The sequence below is a fragment of the Panthera uncia genome (genome assembly GCF_023721935.1).
Source record: "Panthera uncia isolate 11264 chromosome A1 unlocalized genomic scaffold, Puncia_PCG_1.0 HiC_scaffold_17, whole genome shotgun sequence".
Lineage (NCBI taxonomy): Eukaryota > Metazoa > Chordata > Mammalia > Carnivora > Felidae > Panthera > Panthera uncia.
The window spans coordinates 40,141,006-40,164,091 of NW_026057577.1; the positions used below are offsets into that span (position 1 = coordinate 40,141,006).

General features: G+C 35.3%; 1 protein-coding gene across 5 annotated transcripts in view; it reads left to right on the top strand.

Moving 5' to 3' along the window:
- The window catches only part of DDX4 (DEAD-box helicase 4), an 80,963-nt gene that overhangs the window by 22,465 nt on the left and 35,412 nt on the right, over positions 1-23,086 (top strand). For 3 of the 5 annotated variants that reach the window (XM_049649472.1, XM_049649476.1, XM_049649473.1), the window contains exons 4-7: positions 8,253-8,330; positions 12,127-12,204; positions 13,851-13,901; positions 17,852-17,911. In XM_049649472.1, the coding sequence (XP_049505429.1) occupies positions 8,253-8,330; positions 12,127-12,204; positions 13,851-13,901; positions 17,852-17,911 (267 nt within the window). The remainder of the gene's footprint in view (positions 1-8,252; positions 8,331-12,126; positions 12,205-13,850; positions 13,902-17,851; positions 17,912-23,086) is intronic. The other 2 variants (XM_049649474.1, XM_049649475.1) reach the window with 1 other exon arrangement.

Below are 23,086 nucleotides of genomic sequence, written 5' to 3' on the forward strand. Positions count from 1 at the left end.
AACCTTCTGCATGTTGCTGTCCAGTTCTCCCAGCACCATTTGTTAAAAGGACTGTCTTTTTTCCATTGGATGTTCTTTCCTGCTTTGTCAAAGATGAGTTGGCCATACGTTTGTGGGTCTAGTTCTGGGGTTTCTATTCTATTCCATTGGTCTATGTGTCTGTTTTTGTGCCAATACCATGCTGTCTTGATGATGACAGCTTTGTAGTAGAGGCTAAAGTCTGGGATTGTGATGCCTCCTGCTTTGGTCTTCTTCTTCAAAATGACTTTGGCTATTGGGGGCCTTTTGTGGTTCCATATGAATTTTAGGATGGCTTGTTCTAGTTTCGAGAAGAATGCTGGTGCAATTTTGATTGGGATTGCATTGAATGTGTAGATAGCTTTGGGTAGTATTGACATTTTGACAATATTTATTCTTCCAATCCATGAGCACGGAATGTCTCTCCATTTCTTTATATCTTCTTCAATTACCTTCATAAGCTTTCTATAGTTTTCAGCATACAGATCTTTTACATCTTTGGTTAGATTTATTCCTAGGTATTTTATGCTTCTTGGTGCAATTGTGAATGGGATCAGTTTCTTTATTTGTCTTTCTGTTGCTTCATTGTTAGTGTATAAGAATGCAACCGATTTCTGTACATTGATTTTGTATCCTGCAACTTTGCTGAATTCATTTATCAGTTCTAGCAGACTTTTGGTGGAGTCTGTCGGATTTTCCATGTATAATATCATGTCATCTGCAAAAAGCGAAAGCTTGACTTCATCTTTGCCAATTTTGATGCCTTTGATTTCCTTTTGTTGTCTGATTGCTGATGCTAGAACTTCCAACACTATGTTAAAACAACAGCGGTGAGAGTGGGCATCCCTTTTGTGTTCCTGATCTCAGGGAAAAAGCTCTCAGTTTTTCCCCACTGAGGATGATGATAGCTGTGGGCTTTTCATAAATGGCTTTTATGATCTTTAAGTATGTTCCTTCTATCCCGACTTTCTCAAGGGTTTTTATTAAGAAAGGGTGCTGGATTTTGTCAAAGGCCTTTTCTGCATCGATTGACAGGATCATATGGTTCTTCTCTTTTTTTTTGTTAATGTGATGTATCACGTTGACTGATTTGCGAATGTTGAACCAGCCCTGCATCCCAGGAATGAATCCCACTTGATCATGGTGAATAATTCTTTTTATATGCCGTTGAATTCGATTTGCTAGTATCTTATTGAGAATTTTTGCATCCATATTCATCAGGGATATTGGCCTGTAGTTCTCTTTTTTTACTGGGTCTCTGTCTGGTTTAGGAATCAAAGTAATACTGGCTTCACAGAATGAGTCTGGAAGTTTTCCTTCCCTTTCTATTTCTTGGAATAGCTTGAGGAGGATAGGTATTATCTCTGCTTTAAACGTCTGGTAGAACTCCCCTGGGAAGCCATCTGGTCCTGGACTCTTATTTGTTGGGAGATTTTTGATAACCAATTCAATTTCTTCACTGGTTGTGGGTCTGTTCAAACTTTCTATTTCCTCCTGATTGAGTTTTGGAAGAGTGGGTGTTTAGGAATTTGTCCATTTCTTCCAGGTTGTCCAATTTGTTGGCATATAGTTTTTCATAGTATTCCCTGATAATTGTTTGTATCTCTGAGGGATTGGTTGTAATAATTCCATTTTCATTCATGATTTTATTTATTTGGGTCATCTCCCTTTTCTTTTTGAGAAGCCTGGCTAGAGGTTTGTCAATTTTGTTTATTTTTTCAAAAAACCAACTCTTGGTTTCATTGATCTGGTCTACAGTTTTTTTAGAGTCTATATTGTTTATTTCTGCTCTGATCTTTATTATTTCTCTTCTTCTGCTGGGTTTAGGCTGTCTTTGCTGTTCTGCTTCTATTTCCTTTAGCTGCGCTGTTAGATTTTGTATTTGGGATTTTTCTTGTTTCTTGAGATAGGCCTGGGGTGCAATGTATTTTCCTCTCAGGACTGCCTTCGCTGCGTCCCAAAGCATATGGATTGTTGTATTTTCATTTTCGTTTGTTTCCATATATTTTTTAATTTCTTCTCTAATTGCCTGGTTGACCCACTCATTCGTTAGTAGGGTGTTCTTTAACCTCCATGCTTTTGGAGGTTTTCCGGACTTTTTCCTGTGTTTGATTTCAAGCTTCATAGCATTGTGGTCTGAAAGTATGCATGGTATAATTTCAATTCTTGTAAACTTATGAAGGGCTGTTTTGTGACCCAGTATATGATCTATCTTGGAGAATGTTCCATGTGCGCTCGAGAAGAAAGTATATTCTGTTGCTTTGGGATGCAGAGTTCTAAATATATCTGTCAAGTCCATCTGATCCAATGTATCATTCAGGGCCCTTGTTTCTTTATTGACCGTGTGTCTAGATGATCTATCCATTTCTGTAAGTGGGGTGTTAAAGTCCCCTGCAATGACCACATTCTTATCAATAAGGTTGCTTATGTTTATGAGTAATTGTTTTATATATTTGGGGGCTCCTGTATTCGGCGCATAGACATTTATAATTGTTAGCTCTTCCTGGTGGATAGACCCTGTAATTATTATATAATGCCCTTCTTCATCTCTTGTTACAGCCTTTAAAGTCTAGTTTGTCTGATATAAGTATGGCTACTCCAGCTTTCTTTTGGCTTCCGGTAGCATGATAAATAGTTCTCCATCCCCTCACTCTCAATCTAAAGGTGTCCTCAGATCTAAAATGAGTCTCTTGTAGACAGCAAATAGATGGGTCTTGTTTTTTTATCCATTCTGATACCCTATGTCTTTTGGTTGGCACATTTAATCCATTTACATTCAGTGTTATTATAGAAAGATACGGGTTTAGAGTCATTGTGATGTCTGTATGTTTTATGCTTGTAGTGATGTCTCTGGTACTTTGTCTCACAGGATCCCCCTTAGGATCTCTTGTAGGGCTGGTTTCGTGGTGACAAATTCCTTCAGTTTTTGTTTGTTTGGGAAGACCTTTATCTCTCCTTCTATTCTAAATGACAGACTTGCTGGATAAAGGATTCTCGGCTGCATATTTTTTCTGTTTAGCACACTGAAGATATCGTGCCAATCCTTTCTGGCCTGCCAAGTTTCAAAAGAGAGATCAGTCACGAGTCTTATAGGTCTCCCTTTATATGTGAGGGCACGTTTATCCCTTGCTGCTTTCAGAATTTTCTCTTTGTCCTTGTATTTTGCCAGTTTCACTATGATATGTCGTGCAGAAGATCGATTCAAGTTACATCTGAAGGGAGTTCTCTGTGCCTCTTGGATTTCAATGCCTTTTTCCTTCCCCAGTTCAGGGAAGTTCTCAGCTATAATTTGTTCAAGTACCCCTTCAGCACCTTTCCCTCTCTCTTCCTCCTCTGGGATACCAATTATGCGTATATTACTTCTTTTTAGTGTATCACTTAGTTCTCTAATTTTCCCCTCATACTCCTGGATTTTTTTGTCTCTCTTTCTCTCAGCTTCCTCTTTTTCCATAACTTTATCTTCTAGTTCACCTATTCTCTCCTCTGCCTCTTCAATCCAAGCCGTCGTCGTTTCCATTTTGTTTTGCATTTCGTTTAAAGCGCTTTTCAGCTCCTTGTGACTGTTCCTTAGTCCCTTGATCTCTGTAGCAAGAGATTCTCTGCTGTCCTCTATACTGTTTTCAAGCCCAGCGATTAATTTTATGACTATTATTCTAAATTCACTTTCTGTTATATTATTTAAATCCTTTTTGATCAGTTCATTAGCTGTTGTTATTTCCTGGAGATTCTTCTGAGGGGAATTCTTCCGTTTGGTCATTTTGGATAGTCCCTGGAGTGGTGAGGACCTGCAGGGCACTTCCCCTGTGCTGTGGTGTATAACTGGAGTTGGTGGGCGGGGCCGCAGTCCGACCTGATGTCTGCCCCCAGCCCACCGCTGGGGCCACAGTCAGACTGGGGTGTGCCTTCTCTTCCCCTCTCCTAGGGGCAGGATTCACTGTGGGGTGGCGTGGCCCATCTGGGCTACTTGCACACTTCCAGGCTTGTGGCACTGGGGATCTGGCGTATTAGCTGGGGTGGGTAGGCAAGGTGCACGGGGGCAGGAGGGGCAGGCTTAGCTCGCTTCTCCTTAGGTGATCCACTTCAGGAGGGGCCCTGTGGCAGCGGGAGGGAGTCAGATCCACTGCTGGAGGTTCGGCTCCGCAGAAGCACAGAGTTGGGTGTTTGTGCGGAGTGGCAAGTTGCCCGGCAGGAACTGGTTTCCTTTGGGATTTTGGCTGGGGGATGGGCGGGGGAGATGGCGCTGGCGAGTGCGTTTGTTCCCCACCAAACTGAGCTCTGTCGTCCGGGGGCTCAGCAACTCTCCCTCCCTTTGTCCTCCAGCCTTCCCGCTTTCTGAGCAGAGCTGTTAACTTATGACCTCCCAGACGCTAAGTTGCGCTTGCTGTTGGAACACAGTCCGTCCGGCCCCTCTGCTTTTGCCAGCCAGACTGGGGGCTCTGCTTGGCTGGCGGGCCGCCCCTCAGCCCCGGCTCCCTCCCGCCAGTCCGTGGAGCGCACACCGCCTCGCCGCCCTTCCTACCCTCTTCTGTGGGCCTCTCATCTGCGCTTGGCTCTGGAGACTCCGTTCTGCTAATCCTCTGGCGGTTTTCTGGGTTCTTTAGGCAGGTGTAGGTGGAATCTAAGTGATCAGCAGGATGCGCAGTGAGCCCAGTGTCCTCCTAGGCCGCCATCTTCCCTCTCCTACATTAGTTGTTTTTTAAATCATGCCAAGGAAGTTTTTTTCCACTTCTGGTCAAATATTAGTTTTGTTTAGAAAAGGCAGTTGAATGTTAATAAATGCTTTTTTAAAAAAATTACTTGTATCTGTTGTCTCCTTTAAATCTCTTAATGTAGTGTTGTAAATGGAGTTCTTTAAACTTGAACTAAATTTGTATTCCTAGTATAAACCCTGCATAGCTATTTTATTGTAGTTTTCAGTGAAATGAGATGTTAATTTTTTTATTTAGCACTTTAAAATTAATTTATTAAGATTGGCCTCTAGGTTTCTTTTCTCATGTCCTAATTTAATTTTGATTTTATGCTTTTCATCTTTTAAAAAAAAATAACCTCTGGAACATGGAAATTACCTGCTAATTACAAGGTTAGTTGCCTTTGTCCTCAGATCTATGTAGACCAAGTTCTTGTTTTAAAAAGAATTTTTTTTTATTGAAGCACAGTGTACACACAGATTCACTATTTTAAAGTAAGATTCACATCATAAATGTTCAGCTTCCTGGATTTGAATAAACTGAACATACTGCTGTGTTGAGTACCCAAATCAAAAAATAGAACATTAGTGGTGCTCTAAAATTCTTCTATGTCTTCCTTCGAAGCCCCATCATTCTGACCAGGAGTAACTGCTATTGTGATTTCTGGCAGCACAGATCAGTTTTTCCTGTAAATTGGAATCATTTACAATGGAACTATATATTCTCTTGTGTTCAAGATTCTTTCCATGTTATCACAAGTAGTTGTGAGTTATTCTTGGATATATGTTTTCTACTTTGTAACTGTGCTGTAAACTGTATTAATGGGCATGTGGGTAGTTTACAGTATTTCCTGTTTTGAATATTTCTGCTGTGAATATTTTCTGGTTTGTCTATTGGTGGATATAAAAATCGTGTTACTCTGAATGTGGTTACCAGACTAGTAGCATTGATGTTACCTGCAGACTTCTTAAAATACAGAATCTAATGCTCCAACCAAAAGTACTGCATCAGAATCTACACTTTAACAAGATCCCCAGTGCACATTACCTTTATAATTGCGTGATCTCTAGATGGAAGACTCAACATTGGTGATTGATTGATTGATTGATTGATTGTTCATTATATGAAGTTTATTGTCAAATTGGTTTCCATACAACACCCAGTGCTCATCCCAAAAGGTGCCCTCCTCAATACCCATCACCCACCCTTCCCTCCCTCCCACCCCCCATCAACCCTCAGTTCTCAGTTTTTAAGAGTCCCTTATGCTTTGGCTCTCTTCCACTCTAACCTCTTTTTTTTTTTTTTTCCTTCCAACATTGGTGATTTATAAATGTTTAGTCTTTGAGCTACTTAGGATAATGAAGGGGATTAGAAGTTAGGACAGCTGGTAGCCCTAAAAAATGAGAAGTTGTTTTAGAACTCTTTGCCACAAAGTCTTTCTCATCTTCCCTTAACCTTTTCACCTTGTGTTAAGCAGATCATTTCAGAGGAAGGTTGGAAGATCATAGAGGACTAGAACTCATACTGAAGTCCCATAGTTGTTGGTACTTTTGCTTGGTTCAGTATGTGAGTTGTTGTTGTTGTTTTTTTTTTTTAAGTTCAAAATTTGCTCCTCCTTCCTGGATCTGGTCCAAATGTGACTATATATGAGATATATTCTTTGGTCACTGGGTGGGAATTGCTTTCATTAATCTGATTTCATTTTATTTATTTATTTATTTTTTAATTTTTTTTTTTTTTTAACATTTATTTATTTTTGAGACAGAGACAGAGCATGAACGGGGGAGGGTCAGAGAGAGAGGGAGACACAGAATCGGAAACAGGCTCCAGGCTCTGAGCCATCAGCCCAGAGCCTGACGCGGGGCTCGAACTCACAGACCGCGAGATCGTGACCTGGCTGAAGTCGGACGCTTAACCGACTGCGCCACCCAGGCGCCCCAATCTGATTTCATTTTAAATGGAGTTTATTTTTATTTCTTTTGATTTGTTTTGATAGGGTTCAGAGCACTATAGAAAAATAGCTATACTTCATCATTTATATTATGGACTTCTGTACTGATGTTTTTCTTCCTATGTATTTTGTTGGGGATTGAACTGGATAAAATTCAGTGATGGCACTTAGTTAAATTTCTGAAAGTGAGAGCAGTAATCCCTAAAATTACTAAAGAAAAATTAAACATGAAGAGAGTATGAGTGGGGGAGAGGGACATTGGGAGAGAAAGAATCTCCAGCAGGCTCCACGTTCAGCATGGAACCCCACATGGGGCTCAATCCCACCATCCTGGGATCATGACCTGAGCTGAAATCAAGAGTCAGACCCTCAACTGATGGAACCACCAGGCACCTGTTTTCTTTTTTTTTTTAAAGAAACTTATTACATATGTACACTGTACACTATATTTAAGATTGCTTCTTGAGTTTTACAAAAATGGTAACTTACTATATATAGTCTTTTTCTGCAATTTGAATTTTTCAGTTTTCTTTTTAAGTTTTATCCATGTTGACAGTTGTTTTGGTCCATTTATAATCATACTCTTACATGAATACACTATACATATACAATATATATAATTCTGTATAATAAAGTATAGAACATATTTACATATGTAATACTCTTGTGTGACTGTGCCACATATTTTTATTCTCTTACTGATGCACATATGAGTTGTTTCCTTTTTGCTGGTACGAACAAAGCTGCCATGAACATCCCTTAAATTGCTAAGTATATGTTTTTAAGTCATAAATTGTGTTGAGTTGTATCATAGACCTATGGAGGTAGTTTTTTCTTTTTAATATGTTGATGTTGTTAATTACCTTTTGAAGACATTGTGATGTTAAAATGCCCTTGCTTACGGGGGAAAAACCGAAGTTGGTCATAATGTTTTGTCTGTTCAGTTTCCTTTGGGGTTGTTTTGCTAATAATTGTTTTGGAGATATTGCGTCTACTTGTGAGAGTTTTCCTTGTCATGTCAAAATTATGTTCACTTGGTAGAATGGGTTGGGGAATAATTCCTCTATTTCCGGGAATGGTTGTAGGAAATTGAAATAATTTGTTCTTTGAGATTTGGTAGAGCTCACCTGTAAAACTGTTAAGGCATGATGTAGAGATTTAAGTATTGATTCAATTTCTATATGACAGTTTGATTTGTTTATCCAGAGGAGAAGTTAATATACTTTCAAAAAGTATACTCTTTTAAAATTAGGATTAAGATTGATTTATAGCTTCACTATAGTATACGATTTGTTCTTGTTCCCCTGTCTTTGACTGGTTTTGTTATTAGCAAACTTAAAACTGTTTTCCAGTCAGTCATGTGGTTGAAAAAGCTATTTCCTTCCTTTGATTTCCATTCTGTGTAGTTGAGTAAGCTTTAGTTACCATTTATTTTTCTTTTGGAAGACTCCCTTAGATAGGCTACTAGGCTGTTTGTTTTTCTTATTGATTTATATAATTCTCCTTTGTCCTATGGGTCGTGCATTGGAATGGCTTAAAATTTGTGTACCACCAGATACTAATTTGGATTTGCTTCAAAATGTTAATTGCTTTAGAAATGGATGATGGACCTTCTGGAAGAGATCATTTCATGAGAAGTGGATTTGCTTCTGGGAGGAGTTTGGGAAACAGAGGTAAGTATCTTTGTCTTTCATTAAAACTTCTCAACTGTTGAATGGTAGAATGAATAGAGACTATTATGGCTGTTGAGTGCAAAGCTAAATCTGTTATAACTCTCTGCAGAGTAGACTTTGAGGTAATGAGTTTATTATTTTTTCAGCTATGAGTGTTCTTTTTGCTTTTTTTTCCTTTTCTGGGATAGTAGGAGATAGTTAAATTGATAAAAATAGATTGGTTAGATTGATTAAAGATAGTTGGTTTACAGAGCTGCTACTTAATGTGTTTGATTATTGATTTCCAACAATTGGCATGGGAGGAGTGTTGGTAAAAACTTCACAGATGAGGGTGAGAAGAACCTGTTTTTTTTTTAATTTCTCCAGAAAGACAGCACAGAAGCATTTCTCTTAGGTCATTAATATTAAGAGGTTATTTTCCCAGTGTTGAAACTTTTCATTGTTATTTTTAGATCAACCGTGTGATCTGATAATGACACAGCAGAACACCTTACTGTGGTCCATTTTTAGAATTGTTATTAAAATGATGAAAATATTCTGCTTTATGTTTTAGTATAGTGTGATAAAATATGAGAACCTTCAATTTATTTAAATATCTTTATGACCATTTATTTCTTTTACAGGATGCCATAAATAAGGGCTAATTGGTAGTTTTAAATACACAAAACATTTAATCTTGAATTCATTAGATGTTAGTTGAAAAATCTTATTTCTAAGGATTTTTATTCATTGGAAACTAAAGGTGTGGCATTTCATTTGATATTTGGAAAACTTAATTTCTTGTTTGGATTCAGTTAACATAGTTAACATGTGGATCTATATTTTGATATAATTTGGAAATAATTATTTAAAAAAAATTTAAGTTTATTTATTTTGAGAGAGAGCATGAGTGGGGTAGGGGCGGAGAGAGAACCCCAAGCAGGCTTGGCACCATCAGCACAGAACCCAGTATGGGGCTCGAACCCATGAACTGTGAGATTATCATGCAAGCCAGAATCAAGAGTTGGATGCTTAACCAACTGAGCCACCTAGGTGCCCCAATTTATTCCTTAAATATGCACATATATTCTGTTTTTAAAACCTTCATAGTAAGAAGCATTGATGAATAAAAATCATGTAATCTTGCCAAGAGGTTCAGGTGTGGGTTTTGTTAGTTATTACTAACATTAGAGGTAATATCTTAATATTACACTTAGAGAAATATTTAATACTGGATTTATTTTAAAACTTTATTTTTGAGTAGATGTTTTTAAATCCCATTTTAGAATAGATGAGGTGACACTTTTTGATGTAGATTTCAAAATATTATTGAATAAAATCTTTTTAAAAGTTTAAATACTTTATTTTTACCAAAGCCAGAAATGTTTTGAATTAACTATTTTTAAATTTTCAAGTTCAGAAAGTATACTTATATATCTTGTTAAAGTTTTACATTAATTGAATGTACTTTTTTTCTCTCTTTTTTTTTAATTGAAGTATAGTTGACCTAAAATATTGCATTAGTTTCAGGTGTACAATGAAGTAATTCATCACCTGTATGGGTTGTGGTATGCTCACCACAAATGTAGCTACCATCTGTTACCATACAACACTATTAACAGTATCATTGATTATATTCCCTATGCTGTACTTTTCATCTGTGTGACTTACTCATTCCATAACTGGAAGCTTGTATCTCTGAATAAAAGCTTTTTAAACTAGAAAAACACCACTTAGACAGTTTTTACTACACGTTGTTAATTTCATATGGGTTAGGTTGAAAAACAAACTTATCAAAACTCTTGGTTGAATGTTAATACTTATAAAAGTTATCATTGTACCACATACAATCTTGGGAATTCATAGACCCATTAATATAACTCCTTTTTGTTATTGTTAACCCGCTATTTTAGTTTCAACCTCTGTGATATTTTTTTCTCAGAACTTGCATAGCTAGTAATTTGTTTTTGAAATTGTCTCTTAATTGCTTATAATACAGCATTGATCCCCTTTTTATGTTCTATAAAGTATAACATAAATAGCTTTAACTTCTTGAATCACACACATCTTTAGAATCTGATGAAAATATGGATAATTGCTCTTAAGCAGTTTTGCACGTGGCTTTAGAAGTTTTGCAGGTCCTTTAACTTGGTTGTATTAAGATATTACACAGATAGGTAAGACACAATTTATGCAGTTTTTGTTGTTTCAGATGTCTTTTGTTCTAGTGTTTTGTTCTAAATAACCATGCTTCTTGCCTTAGCACCTCTGCCCTCAGAAAGATTAATGTAGTGATAGAGAAACACATGGAAAGAAATAAAGTGGTAGTGTGCTGTGGGAATGTGGAGAAAGGATTGATGATGACGGGAGGTCTGAAAGAAGACTTCTTCACATAAGGTTGCCTTTGAACTGGGGTTTTGAAGTGTGAAAGGAATTTTGATAGGAAAAAATAGGAAAACGGAATGCCATGCTGAAGAATTTTGGTAGGAAAATATGAAAGCAGGGAATGCCTTGCTGAAGTATACAGGAAGGTACACAGTATTAGAAGTTCACAGTGTGGAACATGGGACATTGTTTGGTGTGAATTAAAATGTTGAGAGCTCAGTGTTATGTGGTAGGAGATAAAGTTCAAAGATAATATGAGTAAAGACGCTGGAAGAGTGGAGAGGTGATAAGGGGAGTGGCAGTCACAGCTCTTATTTCTTTATTGCCTAGTTCCTTCCTAATTGGAATTTTAAAAGTGGAAAGATTGAGAAGTTTAAGTGTTAACAGAATAAATAAGTAATAATTAAAAAATCGCACAAGAATATAACATGTTCAGTAGCATGTAACCTTCATACAGGGGCATAAGTTTAAGTAGCTGGCTCTATACAGGGTGAGGTTTCAATATACAGAAAATCACAGTTGAATTTCCTCATTAAAAGTCAGGAAAAGTCATTCATGAAATAACTAATAGAAAGCTGTATTTCACCAGTAGTATATTTATGGTTTTACCTTAGTATTGTAAGTTACGAATTTTTTATAAAAAGTTGAAGGGTATTATATCTTTATAAGTTCTTATACTTGTTTCTCCCTATCCTTGGAGGTACCTTTACCCTAAAGATTAATTTAAAATAGGGACATCTGGATAGCTCAGTTGGTTAAGCATCCAACTTTGGCTCAGGTCATGGTCTCACGGTTTGGGAGTTTGAGCCCCACGTTGGGCTCTGTGCTGACAGCTCAGAGCCTGGAGCCTGCTTCAGATTCTGTGGCCCCTCCCTCTCTGCCCCTCCCCTGCTGGCATTCTGTGTCTCTCTCAAAAATAAGGAAACATTAAAAAAATAAAAATAAAACTTAATTATTTAAAATAAAATTAAATAATTTATTTACTTAAAGGTTTTTTTGTTGTTTGTTTGTTTTTTTTGAGAGAGAGAGAGAGAGAAAGAGCATAAGCAGGGGAGGGGCAGAGAAAAGGGGATACAGAATCCCAATTAGGCTTGGCACCATCAGTGCAAAGCCCCATACGGGGCTTAAACCCACAAACCATGAGATCATGACCTGAGCCAAGATCAAGAGTGGGACATTCAACCAACTGCACCATCAAGGCACCCCCTGAAGATTTTATTTTTAAGTAATTTTTACATGCAACGTGGGACTTGAATTTGCAACTCTGAGATCAAGAGTTGCATGCTCTACCGAAGGACCCAGCAAGGTTCCCTCCTTTTTTTTTTTTTTTAAAGATTTTATTTTTAAGCAATCTCAAGGAGTCCTTTAATTTCTAGTCTTTGATGGCACAGTTATATGTTTTAAAGAGTTTTAACTCTGTCTGAATTTTCAGATGCTGGCGAGTCTAGTAAAAGGGAGAATACATCCACAATGGGTGGCTTTGGAGTTGGAAAGAGTTTTGGAAACAGAGGTAAACTGCTGATGATAATCTTATAATCACAATTTAGTTTTTTTTTTTCCTGTACTCAAGACTCTTCCTCTGTGGCCCCCAGCAAGAGATCCATCTTATATACTTCAAAAGGTGAATTTGAGTTGAGCAAAGAACCAGTAGTAGCTTTGAAGTTACATTTTTTTTTTTCTTAAAAACTAAAAACTGTATATCAGAACTGGAGCATAACTTAAGAACAAGACTGATAATGTGAAGATGGACGACTTTACCAAGCATTTTGGAAACCAGACAGTTGAAGAGGGTTGAATGTTGGGAAAGGTCAGTTGTGGAGGGTAGTAGATAGATTATAATCCTTTCTGAACGAACTTAAAAGATTGCAAATACTGACATGAACTAAATAACTGAAAACTTAGGTTTTATGGAATATGCTATTTCTGTATAGATTATCTTTATTTGGAAATTATGTATCTTTTCAAGGAAAAACTCTTTTCCTCTAATTACACATTGAAGCTATAGGGTACTTACTTTTATATCATAATTGTGTATTAGATTTCTGTGTTAAAAGGGATGTTAGATTATTTTGTACCTGAGATATTAAGTGACTTTATATATACATTCTGCATATAAATTTAATACCTGTCAAAGTGATTAGTCTCTGTATTGCAGAAGCCATCATTTAATATAAATATATTTTATAATTTTGCTTAAATACTGATTGACAGGCATCTTACATTCACATTTAATTTTAAGGTATATTATTCCATGAATGTCTTTGCACTAAAGATAATTTAAGTAAGATTCAACATTTAAAAATTTTATGAAATATTACTTATAGATCCTTTTAAAATTAATTTTAGAGACATATCTGTATGTTCCAGAGACACGTAAATCTATGTACAGGTTTTTATTATATGAGAAATCTGAAAGTAGAGTTAAATGAAAGATGTAAAAAAAAACTTGCTGAAAATAAAAAATGTTAGAAGAATTTCCTTATTACTGAGATGGGAAAAATTACTGATTATTGGATTATAATTGAGTAATATTGTCCTCTGGCAAATGAAGAGATTGAAGGTTTTAAAACATTTGATATTTTGAATAGAAAGTATGTAGTGTGTTATGTTGATATATAGCCGTAGTTTGACCATATAATATAGAAGAATATATGACATCTGAGATGCTATAGCGTTGGCTGACATTTTACCTTAGTTAAATGACACAATGCAGAAATTGTTACCCAACCCATGTGAGTTTAAAAAAAAATTTTTTTTTTTTTTAACATTTATTTATTATTGAGAGACAGAGAGACACAGAGCGTGAGCAGGGGAGGGGTAGAGAGAGAGGGAGACAGAATCTGAAGTAGGCTCCAGGCTCTGGGCTGTCAGTGCAGAGACTGACATGGGGCTCGAACTCACAAACTGTGAGATCATGACCTGAGCCAAAGTTGGTTGCCTAACCAACTGAGCCATCCAGGTGCCCCCCAACCCATGTGAGTTTTTATTCAGTATTTATATTTATAGTTCTGTGTCGTTTATCCTGTATTAAAGGGGCATCATAACAAGTAGCACTTGTTTTGCTGTTTTTTTCCCTTTGTTTTTTGGTTTGTTTACCACAGAGATACAGGTAATTGTTTTCAGAAATTTGCAAGTTTAATTTTCTATTTTGTATAGGTTTTTCAAATAACAAGTTTGAAGAAGGTGATAGCTCTGGTTTCTGGAGACGTAAGTTTAATGTTTTTTGTAGTGGCTTTTAAAATTGAATGTTCAGAGTACATGCTAAAGGGAAAACTAAGATTAAGTGTCACAGTGGTTTTCAGTTCTAATTTATTCAAACCTACTTTCATACAGCAATTATAACCAGAGCCCTGACCAAGAATTCAGGCATCCTAGTTTGGCCTATTGCCATTCGACTTAGTCTGTGAGGTGCGACTTCTGAATGGTTTGCTACCTTAAGAAAAAGGGGATAATAGAAAGACCAAGTTAAGAATCAAAACTCCATGTCCATATACACATACAGTTTGGGACATGCAGATCCCTATTCAGACTTATATAATTCTTGACAGTGGAAAAAGATTCATGAGTATGTAGATGACTGCTGCTATCAAGGCATTTCTATCAAAAGTACTGACACACTGGTTTGGAGGAGTAAAGAGAATGATGAGAGTAGAGTAGTGTTATCAGAAGATAGATTATAAAAATTAATAGTGCTTTCTACTGATTAAGTAGATTTGGATGAGGCCTTGGAACCTGTATTTAAAAAGCCTGCCTGGTGATCCTGATGTCATTTTGTTTGGTAATCACTTATCTATGGAAACATAATGACATAATACATTTTGGATTTGCAACTTTGTTTCCTGGCCCTGCTTTGTGACCTAGTTGAATGACTTAGAGCAAGTTGCTTAATTTGTCAGAGCCACAATTTGCTATTCTGCAGAGTGGAGGCCATCATATTAAAAGGTTGTTAGGCAAACTTAATGAAAATGTGTGTGAAAATATGAAGTTTAATACCACACACATTCATGGTAAATAGTAAATGCCATCCATCTTCATGATTTATTTGAGACCTAATCTTTTTATACTCTTAACAGCGATTCTCAACATCAATACCAAGCCTAGAATGATAACCTTAAAACCTGTTTGGAGTTAGATGGGGTTTTAATATCTCTGATAAGACTGTTTCCCTAAACTGTCGTCAGTCTCATCCTGCCTAATTGTCTCTTCATTTTTTCATATCTTATTCAAATGAAAATGTACATAACATAGAAGTAATATTTAACAGAAGAAAAAAAAACCAATTTTTATTCTTTTCCATTTCTGTTCTACCTAATCTCCCATTTTTAAATCTGTTAATATTTCAAGATCATGTTCACCTAACCAATTTGTGCTTTTGAGCACAAAGTCCAGTTTCTCCTGGCACCTGAGAGAACTTGTTTCCTCCAAAATGGTCTGCTTTCTTCTCTTTTGTCTTCTTTCTTCTGTTCTCAAGCTTGTGTCCCCTTAAAAAAACAAAAACAAAAAAAACCCCCAAAACCCCACATATATATGGATTGAATTCTGTCATTCTTACAGTTGTTGTTGGCAAGCCCAGGAACAGATTTTAATATCATGATAGAAGCTATTACTCTGCATGCAAATGAATAGCATCTTTTGTGGTCGTTATTGGCCCTGCAGTCTTGTTTCCTCTAGCTGGTATAGCTTTTATCTTTTGATAAAAGATGATAATACCCATTTCATAAGGTTTTTGTGAAGCTTTAAAAAGTTAGTACATATTATTCATTTAGAGCAGTGCTAAACTATACTGAATTCTGTTATTACTATTAATTTTTAATTTTATGTGATATTTATATAAAAATATATGTGACATTTTTGCATACTAATAATATATATTTGATATGTTTTATATAATGTATTATGTTATTTATGTTTATATGTTTAAAGTGTCTTTATATTTTATTTAAGTTACATATTTTATACAGTTTTAGTGATTTTTATGTAATTAATAATATAATGTGGTCATAGCTGATGTTGGGATAATCTCTCTTTTTTATCCTTGGCTTTATCTTCTAACTCTACAGTGATTTATTTTTTAACTTTATTTTTTAAAATTTACATCCAAATTAGCGTATATTGCAGCAGTGATTTCAGGAGTAGATTCCTTAATGCCCCTTACCCATTTAGGCCATCCCCCCCTCCCACACCCCCTCCAGTAACCCTCTGTTCTCCATATTTATGAGTCTCTTATGTTTTGTCCCCCTCCCTGTTTTTATATTATTTTTGTTTCCCTTCCCCTATGTTCTTCTGTTTTGTCTCTTAAAGTCCTCATATGAGCGAAGTCATAAATTTATCTTTCTCTGACTAATTTCACTTAGCATAATACCCTCCAGTTACATCCACGTAGTTGCAAATGGCAAGATTTCATTCTTTTTGATTGCTGAGTAGTACTCCCTTGTATGTATGTATGTATGTACCATATATATATATATGTCGTATGGTACATACATATACGTATATATATATGGTACATACATATACATATATATATATATATACACATATATATATATATGTATATATATATATATATATGGTACATACATATCATACATATCACATCTTCTTTATCCATTCATCCATCAATAGACATTTGGGCTCTTTCCATACTTTGGCTATCGTCGGTAGTGCTGCTATAAACCTTGGGGTGCATGTGTCCCTTCGAAACAGCACACCTGTATCCCTTGGATAAATACCTAGTAGTGCAATTGCTGGGTCATAGGGTAGTTCTATTTTTAGTTTTTTGAGGAACCTCCATACTGTTTTCCAGAGTGGCTGCACCAGCTTGCATTCCCATACAGTGATTTTTTAAAATAACTTGTTATTTTGAAATAGTCTAAGACTTACAACAAGTTAGAAAGTTAGAGTTAACAAGTTAGAGTGTTTCCTTCACCCCTCTGCTAATATAATTGTTCCCTTCACCCAACTTCTCCTAATGTCATTAGCTTATTTTAATTCCCAGTGTGGTCAAAATATAGGTTTGTTTTAGGGGAATAATTGGACAAAAATAATGTGAGACTTCTTTCTCCTTCTCACTTCTCAAATTAATTCATAGGTTTTTTTTTTTCATATAAGGCAATAATTGTTAGCTGTCATCATTATTCCAGGGTGTGCTAACCTTTCCCCAATTTTTTCCTTCATGTTAAGTTCCCTTGTAGTATTAAATCCTGCCTTCTAGAAAGTTGTCTGGTTGTTAGATTGTTCTTAAGGAATGTTTGGTAGTCGTTGACTTCATTTGAAGTAGGAGCCTGCAACAAGAGCTCTGGGTCATTTCTTATAGAACAATATTAATTGTTAAATTAGCATTTTTGCAAGGAACTTAACTGATAGCTTCTAAGCTGTCTAGCCACTTGATGACATTACTGTGACTTAAACTTCTCAGATTTTAAACATTTCATGGCATGTATAAAGATCTCTTGAAGCCATTTGTTTATTTCCCAAATGTGGCTTTGTTGGAGTTTTCTAGAAAGAGTTTTGTAAAGTTATTACTAAAGGTCATATTATTATTTTAATAATAAATTTAATTTATTAATAATTAATATTTATTATTATTAATTATTATTATAGAATATGTATGGTAATGTTATTTGATAATGTCACTAAAAACAGAGAAGATGGGATATCTGCAAATTCTTTCATTAGGATGATGAGGGAAAAGTTAGCATTAAAAAAAAAAGCCTCTAATGTCTGAGGTTTATTAAGAAAGGCAAATTACAGAAATATTGATAGCATTATAAAAAAAAATAGCCATGTATTTCTAGTGGCCTATGGCCTACATTTCAGAACCACTTGACTACTTAATAGTTTAGATGTTTCTGAAACCATTTTTAGTCATACTAACATTTTGAAATTCCTATTTTTTGGCTTGTGTGTGGCACTTGGCAAAAAGTGAGTTCTCAATTGTATGCTTAACATTTAACATTTAGGTATATTAAATGATTTGTATAGGGAGTTGACTGAATAATGTCTTTATATTGCTAAAATTATTTCAAGAATTAAAATGTTATTTTACTTTAAAAAAATACTTTTTCACTAATTTATCCTGTGACAGTGCTATTTAGATATTTCACCTTTAAAATTAATTATTTAGATACTATTCACATGTTAAATTTTTATTCAAGAATCTAGTAATGACTGTGAAGATAATCAAACACGGAACAGAGGATTTTCCAAGAGAGGCGGTAAGGACCATATTTTGGAACAGTTTGTACTTACACTTTCTAATGTCATTGGGTTTCTTTCCCTGAAGATCTCCAGAATGTGCTATGAAGTACAGAATAGGGACGATGAATTCTGGTCATTCACAATATATATGAACTGGGATGTCATTGTCTCTGAATAGAATATTTGGAGATGAGGGAGAGGGAAGAAATTGTAGATTATTCTTTGTTCAAGTCTGGCAGTGCTCTGTCATACTCTGCTAATCCTGCCTCTGATGCAGTTAAGGTGAGATGGTATAAACATTACCATGCTTAATTCTTGATAATCATTTATGGGTAGACATGTGGGTTTTATTTTTGGTATTTCAACAACACATAGTGAACTTATAAAATGGATAAAAATTATTGAATTTCCTTATATTAAAAGATATTAAATCTCCTTATATTAACAGAGTTTATCCTTAGGAACTATATAATCAGATACATTAGTATTTTCACCATAACTTGGGAACGGCTTTTTCCTTCCCTATTGAATAGCCCACTGAATACCAGACGCTCCCTAGTGAAGCTAGGACTTGTGGACTTCAGTATAACCTTCTTAGGGCTGTGAGGTAGGGAGGAATTTAGTGGTGAATGAGGGATGGCTATTTACCTCATAAATTGAATTTTTTAATGATAATTGCAGGGGGACATGTAATAATGGCAAGGAAATTTAAGTAAAAGCCAGACTCCCCTTTTAGAATTGCTTTTCCTTTAACAAGTAATTTTAACACTTAATATTCCTTAAGTATTGCTCTTAGTTTTAAATTTTTGGTTGTTTTCTGCAGAACAGTGAGTATCTTCCTCACTATTCTCTTTAAATCTGCTTAACTCATACTTATGGGATGCAGTCAGAAGCCAAAAGCTCTATGTGCTTGATCCTGGCCTATTGACTAATACAGGGTGACTCACAGGGAAACAGTCATTTTTGGGTATTCCTGATCGCTGTTCTTTGGAGTTGTATACATTTGAAGGTAGGGAAAGCGTGCACATGGTGGTCAGTAAATACAAGTATGTGTGCATAAATATAAGTGTATTTAAATTTATATTGAAATATGACATAAAGTACCAGACGTGTGCATACATCATACATGTTCATAGGCATCCAGATCAAGAAGTAGAAATTACTAGCACCTCAAAAGCGCCTTTTATGATCATATTCACTCAGCAGCAACTTGCCCACCACATGGGTAATTTGTATTCTGACTTTTGGCGGGACAGATTAATTTTCTCTGTTTTTGTACCTAATATAAATGGAATCATACAACATGCTGTTTTGTCTCCAGCTTCTCTCTGCTTAATGTGTTTGTGAGATGCAATCATAGTGTTGGTTGCAGTTGTAATCATTATCATTACTATATAGATTCTTTTGTTTTACTGTTCTGCTGTACAGAACAGTACATGGATGTTGGGATGTCTTCCAATTTTGGACTATTTTGAAACTGTTGCTGTGGATATTCCAGTACATTGCTTTTGGTGATACTGTTATCTGTTCGGAGATAGAATTGTTGGCTCATAGATTTTGTATATTTTTTTTTACTGTCAGATGTTTTCAAGATAAATATACTGAGGTACACTCCCACATCCTCACCTCACTTGGTATTTTCTTCTTAATTTTAACCATTCTGTTAAGTCTGTGGTAATATATTTCATTGTGGTTTTAACTTGCCTTTTCTTGATGGGCTAATAAAATGTGCAATGCATCGTATGTTTACTGGCGATTTGCACATCATCTTTTGTGTAGTGCTGATTCAAGTTTTTTGCCACCTTTTTTGGGGGTGTCTATTTTTACCTTTTTATTTGCAAATTAACACAGAAAATTTGCAAGAACAATAAAAATAACTCGTGGATAACATTTATATTCGGAGACTCTTTGCTCCCTTTAAAGTAATGGAGATACTGTCTTCTCTTTTTCTTGTTAAATTTTATTTTTTTTAGCCTCCACATTCAGACTGTGATTCATTTGGACTTCATTTTTTATATGGTGTAAGATAGGGATCAAGGTCCATTTTTATTCCCCATAAGGGTGTGCAGTTGATCCGGTATCACTTTCTGAAAGACTTTCCCTTCCACTCTCCACTGCTAGGCTGCCTTTGTCCTAAATCAGGTGACAGTATTTATGTGGAACTATTCCTGGACTTGGTTCCTTTCCATTGGTCAGTTTCTGTATTTTCACATCTTTGCCATATAGCCTAAATTAGTGTAATTTCATAATACGTCCTAATATCTGGTAGTGTAAGTCTTCCAAGTTTATTGTTCTTCAGTATTACTTGGGTTATTGTTAGTCTTTTGCATTTCCATGTGACTTTTAGATTCAGTTTGTCAATTTCCAGGAAAAAACTTAATGGGATATTTTGGGGATTGCACTGAATCTGTAGATTAGTTTGAAGAGAATGGCCATCTTTGCAAATATTGGTGCTTCCAATTCCTGAATATCCCCATCGTAAATCTTGAGTTTTTCCTATGTTTTGCAGTTTTCACTAGTGAGTGATTTTGTGTCTGTCTTTACTTTAGTATTTGATATTTTGTGATACTTATGTTTATTTATCTAATATGTCATATAACATAAGCTTCACCATTTTGATGTATATAATTCAGTAGTTTTAAGTATATTCACTGTGTTGTATGTCAAATCATCACTCTTTAATTCCTGAACATTTCCTTCTCCCCACTTCCCAAATACCTTGTGCCTATTAGCAATTCATCCCATTTCCCTTTTATCTCCATCCTTTAGCAACCCAACCACTAACTGACTTTCTGTAGCTATGGATTTGCCAATTCTGGACTTTATGTAAATGAAATGATATAATATGTGTTTTTTTTGTGTCTTCTTTCACTTACCATGATGTTTTCAAGGTTTGTCCGTGTTGTAGCATGTGATGGTACTTAATTCCTTTTAATGGCTAATAATTCACAGTGTACCATGTTCTGTTTGTTCATCACCTGATGGATTATTGGGTTGTTTCTACTTTTGAGCTATTATGACTAATGCTACTATAAACATTTGCATACAAGTTTTATGTGAACATGTGTTTCAATTTTTATGGTGTATGTACTTTGGAGTGAAACTGAAAAATTGTTTCCTACAGCAGCTGCACCAATTTACATTCCTTCCAACAATGTAGGAGTGTCCCAACTTCTCTGTATCCTCACCAGTCTTTGTTATTGTGTGTCATTTTGGTAGTAGTGATCCTTGTGGGTGTAAAATGGTATCTCATTATGGTTTTGATTGGCATGTCCTGATAACTGTCATAAGACATTTGCCCTTTTCTGTCTGGCTTAATTCACTTAGCATAACGTTTTCAATGTTCATGTTGTAGTATGTATCAGAACAAAGAACTTTTCTTTTTATAGTTGAATAATTATCCATTGTATATATAAAATGCTCTTATGCTCCTATGAACATTCATATATGTTTATCTGTTGGGAGTCGTTGTTTTTGCATCTTTGGAATATATGCCTAGAAGTGGAATTGCCAGAAGATGGGACTGAAGTAAGTTGAAATATGCCACAGAGTTCACCATTCTGAGAATCAGCTTAAAATATTCTCTGGGTTACTGCAAGTCTGATTAACTTTCATTTTGGAAAATTTTTATTCTGACAGTTTTTGTCCATTTTTTTTTCTTTTTTTGGAGTAGCAGAATTTGGAGTTTGTTACTTTGCCATTTTTGCTGAGTCATTGATCCATATCATTTAAAAATTTTCATTTTGTTTTCTGGTATATAGAAATATAATTGAATTTTATATATTGAAGGTTGAGTGACCTCACTAAATTTATGGTAAGTACTTTTTTAAATGAAGAAAAGATGTTTATATTTCTTTTACCCGAAGTTTAAATGATTTATAAAGTTATGCCTTTTTGAGGATTGTTACCAGACATCATTAAGAGCTGCAAGAGTTTGTCAGCTGTCCCTTATGAAATGCAGAACGCACCTCACGGAAGGACTAATGTGTCACCTTTAAAAATACCTTAATGTTGGGGCTCCTGGGTGGCTCAGTTAATTAAGCGTCCGGCTTCAGGCTCAGGTCATGATCTTATGGTTTGTGAGTTTGAGCCCTGCGTTGGGCTCTGTGCTGACAGCTCAGAGTTTGGGGCCTGCTTTGGATTCTTTGTCTCTCGCTCTCTGCCCCTCCCCCACTTGATCTCTGTCTCTGTCTCTCTCTCTCTCTCAAAAATAAAAAAACATTAAAAAAATAAAAAAATTAATGTTATTTATGAAAAGCGACTTTTAAAGTGGTAAATTTTGAAATATTTCAATAACTCAGAAAAGCACAGAATATTCCATTACAAACACTTGAATACCACTACCTGGATTTAACAGGAACATTTTGTCATGTATATTTCATATATAAAAAGATACATAATTGTTGGAAGATTTATCTTCTCTTTATATTTTATATCTTCTTCTTCCCAGAGTTAATTTAACATTGGTGTGTGTATATATTTCATATTCATACTTTGATAAAAATGTATTATACCTATCTTTTTGTGACTTATTTTTAAGATTTTATTTTTAGGTAATCTCTACACCCAACGTGGGAATCAAACTTAAAACCCTGAGATCAAGAGTTGCATGCTCTACTGACTGAGCCAGCCAAGCACTCTCCCTCTTTTTGTGACTTTTTTTATTCCTTGTTTTTAAAGATTTATGTGTTGAAAGTGTAGATCTAGTTCATTCATTGTAACTTCTGTAGTGCTTTACTTACCTTTTAACCTCTTTATTTAAAAACAAATTATTTTTATGACCATGTGGGATACATAGTGTCCCTACCTTCAAACAAGAAGGTCATGCAGATTTTTAATTGTATGTAACATCCATGTTATTTTCATCTCAAGTTATTAGACTTCTTATATAACTGGAAATTGGCATTAGTTACAGGAAAAGGAAAGCATCTTCATTTAAATGTTTGTGTTTCTCTTGTGTACAGAATTATTAAGCTTTGGTACTGGAAGTACTGAGTCATTTTATAATCATTGGCTCAGCAGAGAAGCTAGTTTTGAAAAGGAACCAAATTGAATTTACAGAAAGCAGTAGTGATTGAGAGCATAATGAATGGATTAAACAGATTAAAGATGAGTAGAATAAATGAGTCCATATAGAGATCTGAAGAAATTCTCTAAATTTGGGAATGGAAAACTTGAAGATATCTTCTAGG